Source organism: Corythoichthys intestinalis, chromosome 15 (assembly GCF_030265065.1).
Source record: "Corythoichthys intestinalis isolate RoL2023-P3 chromosome 15, ASM3026506v1, whole genome shotgun sequence".
NCBI classification, from domain to species: Eukaryota; Metazoa; Chordata; class Actinopteri; order Syngnathiformes; family Syngnathidae; genus Corythoichthys; species Corythoichthys intestinalis.
In genome coordinates, this window is record NC_080409.1 from 24209387 (window position 1) to 24226313 (window position 16927).

The 16927-nt window shown below is 38.4% G+C and overlaps 1 protein-coding gene across 2 annotated transcripts in view; it reads right to left on the reverse strand.

Moving 5' to 3' along the window:
• Positions 1–15029, reverse strand: part of rock2a (rho-associated, coiled-coil containing protein kinase 2a) — a 59174-nt gene extending 44145 nt beyond the window's left edge. For both annotated transcript variants that reach the window (XM_057859147.1, XM_057859146.1), the window contains exon 1: positions 14170–15029. In XM_057859147.1, coding sequence (XP_057715130.1) covers positions 14170–14268 — 99 coding nt within the window. In that variant the 5' untranslated portion in view covers positions 14269–15029. The remainder of the gene's footprint in view (positions 1–14169) is intronic.
• Between the last annotated feature and the right edge of the window lie 1898 nt (positions 15030–16927).

Genomic DNA, 16927 nt, shown 5'->3' on the forward strand with positions numbered 1-16927 from the left:
GTCTTCTCCGCATTATACGTACACTCCTACAGTGCCACTCACTGGCCTAACTGGTATTGTCACAACATAAACATTGCATGTGTCTGTAAACACCAGAAAATCAGTTTTTACAAATAAGGATACCTTATTATTTTGCCTCATCTCCATCAAAGTATATTCAATAGAAGAATTTATACTAATGCTTCATTGTAGCTCCCAGCTAAGGTACATGTATGTTAAAAAATATGAGTAAATGTTTTCTCCGTGAGCTTTTGAAAAATAAACATATTTGTGAAAGTGCACTCCAGTGGAAAGAAACTTCATCACATTCAAGTTCAAAGACTGATATTGATATACAAGTTAAAAATAGCCCTGTGAGAAGTTCATATAATTCATAAATTTCATTTTAATTTTATTAATATTAAATAATAATAAAAAGAAATAATAAAATAATAATACATTTTGAATACATATAATTAAAAAAAAAAAATCGAGACGTTAAGACATTAATATAAACTAATAAATTTTTAAACTGTAAATATTTTGACCCGGCCTCTTTATTTTTATTTTATTTATTTATTTATTTTACCCTGCCTCTTATAACAATCGGAATTGAGAATTGTTCAGAACCGGAATCGAAACATGGAACCGGAATCAGAACCGTTCAATTTCAACGATGCCCAACCCTAGTTCATATATACGTAAACTGCACTGGACTATAGGCCGCAGGTTTTAAAGTGAAAAGGATAAGTGAATGAACGAATGTTTATTCGCTGACAGACCCTCCCACTTCAAATGGATTAGAATTTTAATTTAGTTCTAAATAGCTACGTGATTTGACGTGTATCACTGTCAATGGCAGCAGGGTACTTGCACCCTTTTTTTTTTTAAGAGTTGCATGATAATTATCGGTACGATAATAGGAATTATGACGTCATCCCAAAAAATCCAATAACATTATATAATATTATCGGGCCTATTAATATTAATTTTGTCACTGTGTCAGTGGACTGGGATGTGTGCCTTTGTTTCCAATTCTGTTTTGCCAGTATGCAAAGTTTTGTTAATGTTCTACTGAGTGAGAAATATATAGTAAGGTTCATCACTGAGTGATGAACCTTACTATGGCAATTAGCAAATGTTTGCATTTTACAGTGTTATGTTTACAAGTTATTGAGAGGCCTTTTGGCTATTGATAGGCTTGCTGTCCTATAATTACCAGGTTAAGAAAGTTGTTTCATGGATCAAGATGACAAAAGTCTTCTCTCCTGTTGCACCAAATCTTTTATCTGCTGACAAAGCACAATACCTGTTGGGTTTACGTTTGTTTTAGTTCTGTGCTTAGTGTTCGGGGGAACACATCGTCAATGATATTGACTGATTGTGATTGACTCTAATTATATTTATTTGAAAAAATTAATATAGGCACTTTATTTGAAGTCAAAACTGTTTTTGTCTTTGTTTTGTTCATTATAATAACTTTCATGTCATCATGAAAATTCTGGTTAGGTCAAAGGTAAATCTATGCTGAATCTGCCACTAATATTTTTGACCTACAGGTGTTCAGAAACTCAGGTGAATATACATTGAAAAATTATATACAGTATATATTATCGGTTCTCATATCGGTATCGGCTTTAAGGAGCAGGAACTTATCGATATCGGTTTCAAAAAATGGATATCGTGCACTCCTACCTTTTTTAAAGTCAAATTTAATGTTTTTTTAACGACATTTTAAGACTTAAAAATATAATTTACAACCAAAACATGTTGCAACAATTTCTGATGAAGAAAAAAACTAATTTTCACTGTAAGTGGGGATTTTCTCCTCTCATGTGTAACTCAATGGCTTTGACCCCCATCGTCTCTAACGAAAAAGTCTTTTTGCAGACTTTGCACTGATATGATATGGCAATACAACAATTATCGGGAAATCATTCTAGGATATTCTACAAAACAACTAACAAACAGAAAAACAAGCAACAGTATTTTCATCCTTCTGCTGTGAATTGGAATGAGTTTATCACTAGTTGGCGGCCAACCGTTTTGAAGTGGGAGGGATCCAGCTCTCCTACTTCAAATAGGTTGGACGTTTATGGCCGTCAGTGGCAGCCAATGCCAGGCAATGAGTTAATTTTGGGGCATTTGACATCAATTCCTTTTCCTGTTGAGGCATTTATGGTTCACTTTCAGTTGATTTTGGGGCATTCACAGGTCAAGTCCTGTTGATATTGGGGCATTCACAGGTCACTTCCTATAATTTTGGGGCATTCACAGGGAATTTCCTGTTGATTTGGGGGAATTCGTAGGGAATTTCCTGTTGATTTTGGTTTACTGAAAAGGAAGTGACCCACGAATGTCCCCAAATGCATAAGCAGAGTCGGAATCAACAGGAAGTCACCTGTAAATGCCCCAAAATGAACAGGAAATGATCTGTACTGTAAATGCCCAAAAAGGCTAGCTGTAAATGCTATAGTTACAGTGCCGTTGACGGCACTAGACGTCCAATCCAATTAAACTGAATTGAATGTCTAGCACCATTAATGGTAGCCAGTAAGCTAAAACTATTCCAATGAAAGATTTTGGTAGCAACCCTAGCATTAAATGCATCTTTTGGAAATTTAATCTACTACAATTTTCCATTAAATTGAAGCTAAGTTAACACCTTGATTATCCGGGTTATAAATTTTTAAGGACCCGCGGGAACCCTGTGGCAGTGACAGATAAGCAAACATTTAATAACAATAAAGTCGTGTGATGATGTACACTTGCCCCCCCCCCCCCCCCACAGTGCTCAGTGACTTCAATGAAAATTAAGAAAATAAAATAAAAATACAATATTTCTAGTTGTGTTCAAGGCATGCAGGCTACATGAACATGACAAAGGTGGAGTGTGACATTTTCAAGCTATTAAGAACTTGGACATCTGACAGACACTAGGTCTTCTTCTTCACTGAAGTGGAGCAACAAACCAAAAAAAGGACCACAAAGAGGCCTAGCAGGCTCCCCAGAGGAGGTGCTGAGTAGAGAGACTAGCTTGTTTTGCAAAAAGGAAAAAAAATGACCTGGGCCACCATCCCGAGCGCCTTACAAGGAAGTGTTTCTTTCCCAGCTAGCACACTGATACCGGTACAGTTGTTGCTCGTCTAAGTACAACCCAAGTACACTCCAGAGACAAAGCTGACGCTCTTGTTTAAGTATTAGATTTAGGTGAGACTATCCATACCACCTTTAGGAACCACACATTTGTTCTTCAGAATAAGGGATGTGAAAAGGGGCACAAGTCAGACTACAAGGGAACAGGAAATGCTGCAACAGAAGAAGGCATTAGCATTAGTGTGGCCAAAATAGGGAGAAATAAAATGTGGAGTGGAGCATTTACTATAAATACAAAGGGATGTCAGAGACTGAAAAAGATATGCATGAAATAAACAATCAAAGAATGATACGATAGGATTACTTTCAGTCGGTCTGGGAAAAGAAATATTCCACTCCTGTGAATTGGAATGAAATTTCATTCAGATTCAGTGTGCCTATTCCGATTGAGGTGTCTATCTGGAGTATTTTTATTTGGCTTGGTCTTAAATTCTGATTGTGTTTGGAACATTTGGCTCCATGTAAACCCAGTTATTAAAATATTTGGACATTTTATACACTCCAAAAAGGAATAAAAATGTAAAGAAAACGTTGTTCCGTAGTAAACATTTCTTATTTCATATTTAAGCATAAAGTATCTCGCATATTTGTTGCAGTTGAATCAAGTCTTGAGCTTGAAACTAACAAGACAGAAAAGTACCTGCAGCGTGTCTAATTGGCCTGAAAGGAGGGACTGGCTACTGCCTCAAAATAGAAACAGCAAATAATAAGAGATAAGGCCTAAAAGTAAAAACAGAAAGTGCTGTTCTTTTTGGGGACTTGGAGCACCACATATAGTTAACAACTATTTACCCAATGAGGTCATTTCCTTCAAGACGGTAGAAAGGCAGTCTATGTGACTCGTAATCAATGTTTTTTAAAAATTTTTTAAATATCCAAAATATTTTCAACCACAATGCCTGAAAGAAAGAATTCGTTTACGTCAAAATGAGTTGGATGTCTAGTGCTGTCAACGACACTGAAAGATGAGACTTCAAAGCCAGTCCTCCCAGTTTAATGAATTGGACATCTATTGCTGTCAATGACAAGCAATGCGTTAAAAAAAAAACAACAACAACAACAATGTGATGACATTAATAATCGTTTTGCATTTTTATCAGTTTCGATCATATAATCGTTTTGCATTTTTATCAATTTCGATCAGATCGTGCTTAACATATAGATATTGATCCAGATTGAATAATTGTTGCACCCCTAGAATGGTCGACTGGCAAAATAAACATTTGTTTGTCTAATTTTTACAATGCATTTTCAAATTTTACTGGGCAACTAAAGTACACTTCCATACCAATAAAAAATATACATAATTAAGCTTAACATTATTATTAAAGATGCACCAATACAGACATCAGCATAGGCACGGGGGGCCGATCCGGCCCGAAATGGTGGTATCGGCGAGTACCAACAAAGAGGTCGCCGATACCATTTACCGGTCCAGTATTATAACACTTGACCGCAGCCTTTTTTTCTCCTGACGCTTACTACACTCTCTGTTGTGTGATGACACATGATCACTTTACATGCCAAGCAGCTATCACTATTGGCCTACTCCAGACCAATGAGAGCGGGCCAATAGCCACTCTGAACCAATGCCGGGGCAGCCTTTACATATGGAAGAAAAACAAAATAAGAGGAAAATGTTGGCAGTCTGGAAATATTTCAGTTTATAATCTGTCGCGTACAATGGCTCCATGCAAGATTCACGGCCTGAAAGTTTGGAGAGGTGGAGTTACATCGACCAGTTTCAATACCTCCAACCTGATAAAACATTTGAAGACGAAACGTGAACGGACACAAAGAGTTTAAGGCTGCAACAGCAGCATTGCTATCCTTGGGAAGGGGGCCGGAGCAAAAATCTCTGGTCAGTTCGTCTACTTTACTTTTATTGTCTTTTGCTGAAAGAAATGGCGCAGTAATTTGAGACTTGTTTCAAAAGTAGGGTTGCCACCTTTCAGAAATAGAAATAAGGGATGCTTCCCTCGCGCCCAATGCCTTACAGGCGATGAAAAAAAGGGGCATCCCCAAAACTCAAATGCATAGAAATGTCTCTATTTATACTGGAACAGCACCAAACAAAAGTTCCAGCATCATCACCTGTCAAGAAGAGTCACGTATCTGCATTGGACAAGTTGATGATGCTGGAACTTTTGTTTAGTGCTGTTGCAGTGAGATTTACAAAGAAGACTGCCAGAAGAAAAAACATCAAAATTCCCTCAGTCCTTGACGATATGGGGCTGCATGTCAGGCAGAGGCATTGGGGAGATGACTGTGGTTAAATCTTCAATAAATGCAAGTTTACGTTGAAATTTTAGACAGCTTTCTTATCCCTTCAATTGAAAATATGTGTCATTTTCCAAGATGACAATGCATCATGCCACAAAACTAAAGCTGTTAAAGCATTCCTTGGAGAAAGACTCATCCAGTCAATGTCACGGCCTGCAAATAGCCCAGATCTCAACCCTATTGAAAACCTGTGGTAGAAATTGAAAAAAAATGGTCCACAGCAAGTCTCCGACCTGCAAGATGATCTGCCAATTGCAATCAAAGAGAGTTGGCACCAAATTGATGAAGAACACTCATCAAGTCCATGCCTCAGAGATTGCAAGCTGTCATAAAAGCCAAAGGTGGTGCTACTAAATATTAGAGATGTGCTTTGATTGTTATTTCTTTGTTTCTCAAGATTCCATATGTTTTTCCTCAGAATGGAGTGATTCCATATACAGTGGGGAGAACAAGTATTTGATACAGTGCCAATGGGAAAACCCACTGTCATGGCCAAACCCATTGGCAGTGTATCAAATACCTTTTCTCCCCACTGTATATGTCCCTGCACTTGCTCTATAAAAGTAACATTTACTGACCACCACAATGTTTTTTGTTCATTTCTTTTAGTGTTTCTGAATGCTAAAGCGTTGCACTTTTGAGCTAATTCATTATTTTTTCAGGCTTTTTATCAGAGTTTGTTCTACATGATAAAATGTCTGAGTGAGCGCTCATCCAAAACTGGTGAGTCCATACTTTTTGCTAGGGGTTGTATATATACTAAGGTTGTAACGGTACATGTATTTGTATTGAACCGTTTCGGTAAATGGTGCTCGGTTCGGTACGCCTCCGTTCCGAATCGAGCACAGTTTCTGACGTAATGTAACCCTTACTTTTCGAGGCTGTGAGTCGATCGGGTTACAGTTTCTTTGTGTAGATAATATTTACTCTGTCTTCTCTACTATAATGAGGACCAACACGGTAGGACAGAATAACCCAGAAATGTCAACGGTGCGACAACATGGCCGCCGCGAGAACGCAGTGAAACGCAGCCATTTAAGTCAATCAGCCAATGCACACCAGTTGCAGTGCGGCCGCATGTTAGACGCGTCCCAAAAGCGGTTCAACACGACGCATGCGAAAAGAACGGCAGAGTTTATTATTTGACGCGAGGCGCGACCCTCCTGCGTCAATACTACTACCGGTAGCTAGGATTGGGCAGACCGGAAGTCACTCGTGTAAAAATATGGTGGATCCGGTCGATTTTCAAACTAATATGCAATCGTAACCCACTTTTTGAGTCCATCAGATCTCTCGAGTGGTAGATCGGGGCAAAGTTGACTTGTCTTTGTTGATTTACTGCGGTCTTCTCTGCTATAATAATAGTCAACACGGCCCCGTGTTCAATACAAAACCCTCCTACCACAACAGAACAAGTAGGAACTAATATTCACATAGGAACTAAAGTTATACAATATAAAATATACAATATAAATGAATACTACATCACATTTGTAAAATATAAACACATAATAAAATAAATAATAGCCCATTTAAATAAAATAAATTGAAATGAGCTAAAACACCTGTAATTAAATAATAATAATATAGATCCTGCTTACACAATTAAATTTATTAATTTGTTGAGAAAATCCACCAATAAAGCATTTGAAAACCGTTCATAAGAAGAAAAAAAAAATGATTCATTGAGGCATTTCGTTTGTAAAATACATGTTAAAATCTTTGTCATTGGGATTGCTTTTCTCTTTAGCACAGGACTTCTTTTTTCTTCTTTCTTTCAGAAAGAAAGCTGACCAATAACGCGGGGTCTGAAAGCCAAATTGTTGTTGGATTATCTTTAAATACCCACTACTTTTTGAGCAGAATTCTAGCTTTGTATACGCTAATGTTCCTATTGGTGAAAGCACAAAGGTGTGTAATAAACAACTAGCACATTTATAGTTTGCATTTAGTTTTCTTACTGTACCGAAAATGAACCGAACCGTGACCTCAAAGATTTTTGTGTACCGTTACACCCCTTATACATACACACACACATATACAGTGGGGAGAACAAGTATTTGATACACTGCCAATGGGAAAACACAGTGGCATCGGGGCCAAAAAATGTTATCGGTGCAACACAAATATTACGCCGAATATGAATGAATACATTTGCTAGTATTACAATTAGAGGTGTGCAAAATTTCCGATTCTTAGATTATTCGCGATTCGGCCGTGGAAGATTCGAGAACGATTCACAAACATCCAAATTCCGATTATTGAAATATGCCGAGTAAAGCGGACGTAGAACACACTCAGCGCGCCGCGCGGTCAATGAGCAGCGGAGCGAGAGTAGCTAAACATCATGCTTCTCATTACCCGGCCCCTCGGGTAATGCCAATGCTCAACTCACGGCTCTAGCTCAACTCATGCCACGAGATAAAAAAACACAACAACATACCTGAAGCTGCTACAAAAGTACGTCATCCACATAATGTTACGGTAGATATCATTTATATAAGACTAGATGCACTACGGTAGCGGTAGCGTTTGCAGCACATCTACAAAAAGCTAGATGCAGACGTAGTAAACGGCCGCCATCTTAAAGCAGTACACTTCTCTGCAAGGCTGTTGTAGCGAACCTTCCAAGCAAACCTAATTAACTTTTTATCTAAAATACTCCTAAATCGGTAAAATATTGACTTGAATCTATCTTTTAAATAGTTTTAAAACTTTCACATGTCGAAAGTTGACAAAAGGGAAATTATGGATTAACGGGAGCAATTTTAACAACTTTAACGGTTGATTCACAACATTAAATTAATTGAATGTAGTTTAAAGCTGCTGATACAGAATGGGGACTGGAGTTTTTTTATTTACTGTTATTTTTGTATATTTGTTTACTGCTATATGTTAACTTGATACTGAAATAGTAGTTTGGTTTAGCCTGAGAGTATTTTTGAACAATTTTGGAACTAATGTACAAAACATTTAAAAAAAAAAAAAAAAAAAAAAAAAAAAGGGGGGTGCATCAATAATCGTTTTAGAATCGAATCGGACCATCAGAATCGTAATCGTAATCGAATCGTTAGGTGCCCAAAGATTCCCAGCTCTAATTACAATCCTACCCTTAGCAGAAAAACCTCCATCCTAGTGACAGCAGTGTGGCTTCTAAAAATGGAAAACTGTGGTCTACTCTGTTCTACCAAAGCACGCTTCCCACTCAAATTTTTGTCTCCAGTACTCAGCACCTGCATCACTCAGCTCACATGCAGGAAGTAAACAGCACCAGTGCTCAGCAACTATTCAGTTTGATGTTGTTAAGGAAAGCGAATTGAGTGGGGTACTTATTGTACTGTGTGTAAATGTATGTGTGTCGTATTGCATGCGTGTACTGAGGAACAGGTTTAAAAGATTGATCGATAAGAGGAGTTTAACAGTGAAGGAAATTAACTCAAAGCCAGGTTGACTACTTGACTTTCAACGGCCTCATGTCCAAATGCGTTCTACTATAAGAATCAAATACACTTGAACGGGTGTAAAAAGTTTGATAAATAAATTAAACACTTTAAGACAAAAGTATTGTGATGTAACTCTATAACTACTCAAAACACGTTTTACAATTCCCACTTATTCAAAAGAGGACAGCTTACAAGGTGAAAGACTACCAGAGGTTTAAAGCGCCTATGGAGATGGTCCATTTTTCACTAGCAAGCTCACTTGACATAATGAAAATGTATGCATGAAAACTTGGAGCGCTGTTGAAATGTGTCGTTTGGTTAAAAAATGGTGAAAGTGTCAAGCAGCAATCATATCCCTCATCAACACAGACACAGGAACATGTTCAATTACCAGGATATGATTAATAAAACACGGCAGACCGCAGTGCTGATATGCTTCTAGCCCTCAAACAAGCACAAGATTATTAAGTCACATGACTTAATGTCTGTCAAAAAAAGCAAATCTCACAGAAAATGTACCGCGCTATCTAACTAAATGTTATGTGAAAGCCAGACATATATGATATGCAAAGGTTTACTAAACACTTCTCATATATAGCCAAAGATTGGTAAAGGCAGACATACTGAAGTCTGCCTTAATCACAATATCATTGAAATAGGCTCAGTTCTTTCCATTTCACAAACACTTACCCATTATGAAGGGCAAGAGCTTTGTTCCCAAACTATTCAAATTGATCAATATTGTGTCAAAACAACAGACGAAAGGGCTGAAGTTCATTGGGGGGCATTCCTAAATCCTCAATACCATGCTATACATAAATCTAGACTAAAATCAATACTGAGTCATTCCTTTTAAGTACAGCACTACAAAGTTAGTGGCCAAGCTTGTCACATTATACAGACCCTTTAAGGTAACAATTACATGTCAAACTGGTGTTGCGTCAAGTCAAGAAATCCTTAACCACATCCGTCACTACTACTGAGATTTTGTTTGTGTAAAAAGCAAACATCTCAGCTATTTGGAAAGCATTCATAAACATTCAACTCAATAAAATGTACTTTTCTTAACTTCTTACATTATTATTTTAACTTGCCTTGTTATGTGATATCTTTGTATTTTACCTACATTAACAATTGTGCAACCAAAAGGGACAAACAGAGCACTAGTCCCCATCAGTTTATTCTGGCTCGAAAGCAGATTTCGATGCCATTTCCAGGACTTGACAAAGTATGGTGAGTGAAGAACATCCACAGTCTAAACTACTGCTGTTCACCCATTAATCTAGCAGATCTGTCAATATAACATTTTACTAAATGAAGTTAGCTTACCCTTTTGCTTTGCCTTAATTCTCAATGCAGCACTATACCACCCAGTCTGCACATTGTTATAGCCTGCCGTCTCCCCTTCATTACATTAATTCCCAAATTTATCCTAACCTGTAGACACCACAGAAACCCCTAAATGCACGGTCTATGGTCAGTTTTAACGATTCACTCATTGGCAGTCGTTGGCGGCGATAGAATTGCAATCCATTTGAACTGGGAGGATTAGCTGTGAATAATTAGTTCCAGTCTCCCCTGTTCAAATGGATTGGACGTCTATCACCATCATTGGCAGCCAATGAATTCATCAGGCCTTCCCTCTACTGTAGTGTAAACCCACACATTGCCTTACACTGCAGTTTCCATGAAATCATTTATAAAGGAAAGATATCTGATTACAGGGAAGACTGGAAAATAGATTTTCACAAGGACAAAGTGAACAAGAACGTCTCCCTCATAATAAAGGACAATACTAGCAACTCCGAACAGGTTCCTCATAAATACCTGGCGTCCACACGTGTGGACAGCACATTTTGGTTCATGTAGGTCAATGTGAATATCAGCTCTCAATTATAGTAATTATTGTATTGTTTTTATTATTAATTTTTCATACTTTTTCATGAATAAATTAATAAAATATTAATAAAAACAAAATGGAAGTGACTAAATACAGAAATACACTCTGTTTATGGCCCCAAAACACTCTAAAATTGATATATAATAAATAAAATAGCATTATTATCAAATAGGTTTTTTTAAACACTTTTGGTTACCTTTTCTGTTTTTTAATAACATTGTTAAAATGAATAAATATTATAAATTGCGTGAATAATTGAAGTTGTATCTTTAAGATGTTGAAAAAAAAAAACAATAAAATACTGTTTTGTTCCCTTTTTAATTGTAACATGATGTTAAAAAAACAACTAACAATTATTAAATGAATTAATAAGAGCATTCACTATAAACTCAATGCCTGATATTGACATAGACTTACAATTCATATAAACTGGGAGGACTGGCTGTGAATGCTCACATTTCGGTGTCATTGAGTGAACCCTTTAAAACCGGTGTTCGGCCATTCCTTACTACGCGGCGAAACGTCCTACACAATGCTAAGCGCGCTTGCGCATGCGTCCACACGCATGCGCACATCGGTTAGAAGCGGTGAGTACTCACTATTTTTGTTTTTATTTAGTTATCTAGAACCTTTTCACTGCCTCAAAGATACTTTTTGCATGTATTACCCTCTCATACTTTTAACCATTGCGTTTTTTTGTGTTAGCTTTGAAGCAGTTGACCACATTAGTCACGTAATGTATTTAAACCGTCCTTATTTGATATAACTTCATTTAAATATTTTCTGCAGGCATTTTTTTATTACGTTATTCCTGTATGCATCTAAACAAAACAAGTTTAGAGCGCACAGTAGTACTTTGGGTGTTAAATTCGACTAATGTAGGACGTTTCGCCGATGGAGAAGATTTTGGCAGAACACCGGACCTGTCGGCAGCGACACGTTTACGCATATCATCTTTAAAGCCTTGTCACGCAGTAATTACGTCACCCACGTGCCGCTGGCTGGTCTCATTTGAATGTGCGGAAGTTGAGGTCCCCGCCCGTTTTTACTTACTCGGTCAATCGACCAAGTAAAATGGGAGATAATGTCATTTGAGTTTTTTAGTTTTATTTCCCTTTTAAATAAACATTAAAACGCTGAATGGACCATGTGTTTATGTCCATATTTCCCTTATTTTTATTGTCCTTTTTCAAAACCGAAAGCACCATGAAAAACTACATATCCCAGGAGCCATTGTGAGGTCACGAAGGACGGACATAATGTGTTTTGATAAATTGCCGAGCGAGGCACCGCCTAAGGAGAGGAAGGCGAGTTAGCGAGTGATGGCCGGTTGGAATAATAAGCGAGCGACTTTGAAACGCGCGGAATGAATCGAAAACTAAATTTAATGCAAGCTAATACATTATTTCATCAACTGGAGGAAGAGGATGGGCCAGATTTGTGTTGTTTTCTTCGGATGACTCGGCGAGCGAGAAGCGTGACAGGCTGACAGCAGTGCGCAAATGGCGGAAGAGTGGGCTGTGTGATGTAGCCATGTGTATTGTTCAAGGGGAAACTGAGTGGCATGCCTGAAAAAAAAACTATTGTATGGTCGATATTTTTGAAAATACTTTTTTCAATGTAATATTTGATTTTTTCCTCCACAATCAATCTTTTCAATTTGTATTTAAATGTGTGTGTTCGAGAAGCTTGATTGTATGAATATACTTTTTACGAAGTGATGGGTGCAATTCTTAACCTCACAAAGAAATATCCACCAAACCCTTTTTAGATTATATACACGTATATTATGCCTGCACAACATATCGTTTAAACATCGCCACCTCAATGTGCGCATGCGCAATAGTCCCATCACAGGACGTGCAAATTTTTTTTTTTCTTTTCAAATGGAAACTTTTTTTTTTCTTCATAAAAGCAGCAATTGTGCAGAGACATGGCTTCCTGGATCCCATTTATATACACCAATCATCATCATTCACAGATAAACCCCTTTAGCCTGGATTAAACAGTATTATATGAATAGTAGGGCTATCACATATTTTTGCACCCAAGTCACCTGATTTTAAGAGTCTGCCGATACAGAGTCCTGATCCGATACTGGAAAAAAGGTTGGGTTTTTTTCTGCTTTGATGCTCACTCTGCCGAGAATAGCCTCCCACTAACACAATGAATGAGTTGCCACAGCACACTTCAGACTGTGTACCAAACATTTTTGCCTTTGATGATAGCGCTACCGAGGAGTCTCTGGCCAGATCAAAGCAACAAACCTGTCAATCGTCGTTAACTTTAAGTAGCAAATTCCAGCTGCACAGGTGACCAAGAAAAGAATCAGTAGGGTCAGAGACTGTACGAGCATGAAGCATAAAAACTAATTTATTTTTTAAATGAAAAACCTGATCCTCTTTACCAATTCCCAACCTCTGAAAAATGGTTTCCGATAATGTGATCGGATAGGGACATCTCTAATGAATACAATGTGGTCATGATGAGTCAACCACAGTCTTCCCAGACAGGCCTATTCAAGTCATCTGGTAAAAATTCTAGTTTTTATATCGCAATTTATATCGCAATATATTGCAAACTCCCCAAAAGTCGCAATATCGGTTTTTTTCCAGTATTGTTCAGCCCTAACGTATATACAGTAGTTTTTTCACTATTTTGCACTGTTATACTGTATATAACCTGTTTTGACCATAGTATGTGTAAAGGCCAAAAACGCCTCTGACCATACCTACTGTTTGTGTTGAATTGTATAATATAAAACTATTCGGTCCTATTTTTTCTGTTGAATGTTTATCCTAACAAGTTGAATAAGTATTATCAAGCTTCAAAACGGTTTGTCGAACATGTTTGGTTGTCAATTGGACATCAATATCACAAATTTTGACAAATTTTTAAAGATTTTTTTCGTCTTTTTGGGGCCAATTTTTGGGTCAAAAAATATTATAACAAGTCAGTGAAGAAAACAACAGTTTGGACATGAAAGTCATGGTGTCCTGAAAAAAAAGGGACCCAACCAGGCCACTGTGAACAATTTTTTTCTTTGAACTTTAAAGGCATCATCAAAGGCATGCAGATTTGGACAAAATAGGCCCAGGTTTTAAAGGGTTCATCATAGTAGCCAAACTCATGATCCCGATAAAAATTTACTTGAATAATTTCACTGCCATTGACGACGAAAGCCGTTCAGTCATGTGGCTGTTAAAAACGTATGTCCAATTCCTTTGACCTAGGAGGGTGGCAGCATGCCAGCCCTCCAGCGTCATATAAATAAAAAAGAAATTGGGGGGGGGACACCTTACAGGTCAATAGAGTAACGTTACTTCATCGTGCTCGTTGTATGTCTCGCATTTCAGGGAGCAGTCCCATTCTGAATAATGCAGGAGATCTGAATTCCACTTGACTTACCAGCAAACTTTCCAGGTTTAGGGCAGACCTGGGGTTTCTCATCATGTCCTCCAACTTCTTCAACCGGCTTTCCATCCTCCTCTCGGCGCCCTGAGACATGTCTGCGGCGTGGTTCGTCAAATAATACGAAGACAGAGTTGCTTTGGTCCCAAAACTGCTTGAGTCTACATGTGAGACTTCGATGTTCGGGCCTAGCGAGGCCGCTTCAGGGCTCCAAACCCACCCGGATAGTCCTTAACGGGTATAATAGTCTGCAACAACGAAGAGTGGAAAATATTCCAAAAGCAAGGAGATTTCCCAGAAGTTGCCCTTAACAAAGAGGGAGGCGATAGCTTTTCAAGCGACGAAGATGACTTTTCAAATGCCATCTCATCTCCCGTTAAAGTGGGAGATGCATTTTTAAAAGTCGACAATAAAGTTTGAATTTGAAGATAACTGCAACAGACAGTGGCGGCAGGGCGTATTCTTTGCCCCCCTCGCCTCCCCTTCCCTCTCTGGACGTCTGCAAAAGCCTCGTACTCGCGTCCACAAAAAAAAGCAGCGCTTCAATTCACCCCATTCAAGAGAGGCTAGCAGTCATTACTTGTCAAAGTTTATCCTCGGTGATACCACAAGTGTTAGGAAGGGACGAGGAGAAGAGTGTCTGCTCTCCCGCGCTCAATTTTTAATGGGCACGCTCTCTCTTCCTGGATTCCCTCTCGCATTTCGAACGTGTCCTCTCGTCCGGATTAGTAGTTTTGGCCGTGAAAAATTCCGTATTCGCGCGGAAGGGAAAAGGACAGCCCTCATCGAGTCCTCACGATTCACTCACGTCTACACACCACTAACTCGCATGCAAACAAGCACGCAGTCTGGTAACTGACTGCCTCCTCCCATTGACAGAAAGAACTCGATTTCCCATAATTCACCAGTCTACTCCCTTCTACCATAGACATTACACACATTCAAATATGGTGTTAGTAACCAGCGGCCATCTTAAAGCAGTTGACATCTCTGGCGGACTCTGTTGCAGCGATGCTAAGGTGTGCAATTTTCTTGAAGCATGTCAAACAGTTTTGTTATTAGCAAACCTTTTAACGAGGTTATGAGGCTGGATATTTTAAAACTCGTTCCAACCCGCCCCCCACGCCCCCATTTGTCCTGGTGGGGTTAAATTAGAGCCATAAACGGAGTTTAAGGGGGCAGCTTCCCCTGGTGGCCGAAAAGTGTCATTGCATGTAATTCACTTTCCTATTTATGATTTTCAAATTTAGAGTTTTCTGGTGAAATATTGTCTATAAAAGTTATTCATTCATTCATTCATTTTCCATGCCGCTTTTTCCTCACGAGAGTCGCGGAGGTGCTGGAGCCTATCCCAGCTATAAAGCAGTAAAACAAATAACAAAGATGAATGAAATGGACAAAAAATATATTTTTATAATGGGTCAAAATTAACTTTAGAACAGATCATATGACTAGCACCTTAAACGGCCATTTGCTTCGCTCAGCCAAAACCACTTGAGGACCGATGAGGCAAGATGGCTATACGTAATTTTTTCAAACCTATTTCAAAAGTGACAACAACCACCGACCAAGAACCAAGGATTGAAAATGTGGACCATGTCACAAGACAGCACCGCTAAAATGGTGAGCGCATTCAATTTGCCCTACTGAAGACATAGGGTTGGGCATCATTTGAAATTGAACGATTCCGGTTCCGATTCCACGTTTCGATTCCGGTTCCGAACGATTCCCGATTCCGATTCTTTTAAGAGGCAGGGTCCCCCCCAAAAAATGCAGGGTCCAAAAATTGCATACTTTATATTAAAGTCTTAACTTCTCAATGTTTTTTAAATTAAATTAACTTCTCACTTTAATTATAACTTCATGTAAATATCAGTCTTTAAACTCGAGCAATTTTTTTCCGCTCGGTGGTCAGGCCATCGAAACAAGAAATCGTAATTTAAAAATTCGAACGAGTCCGGGAACATCGGAGTGTTAGAACCGGTTCCCATCGATGCTCGATGCCCAACCCTAGTAAATACGCTGTCTTGCCAATGTAGTTACCACCGTCAAATATAGTATGCTCTGCCCGCGGGACCGCATACACACACATTCGTTATGAATTATGTCAACAATTAATTGAAGCCAGAAAAGAACCACAGTTATATATTTGGGACATCGACTTTATTAAACTGGAGAAAACTCCATACAGGACTTGAATTACAGTAATAACAGTTATAGGTCATCCTACGAGTAAAACAGTAAAACATTGCCTTTTATATGTTCAGTACGTATGTTACGTTATATGACAGAATTTTTTTTTTTTTTGGGGGGGGGGGGGGGGGGGCATGTTTTAAAACCTCGTAGATAACAACATCACCAAAACATGGAAATCAAGCAAATCGGTGCAGTGCAGTGGCTCCGCCCAGGGGATACAATTTTTCATGGAGTTAACTACATTGGCACGCGTACTAAATTCAATGGGCGAAAAGTATAGCTGTCCTAAGCAGCTTGATTTAGAATTCCCCTCAAGAATGATGGGAAACAAAAAAAAAAAACGCACATTTTCAACTTAGTATTATATTCTTGTAAGTTAATTTTATTGCTGACACTGCGTTTCGGGGTCATCAATATGTTGTGACCCCCCTGCCCCAAAAGTCTGACTATGGGCTAGACCTAACACCAAGGGCGTAGGTTTGGTCTCAATATTGGTAGGGACAATAACCTTAACAAAAATATATATAAATAGAGCCTTCCTTCAAGTAAAACACTACTG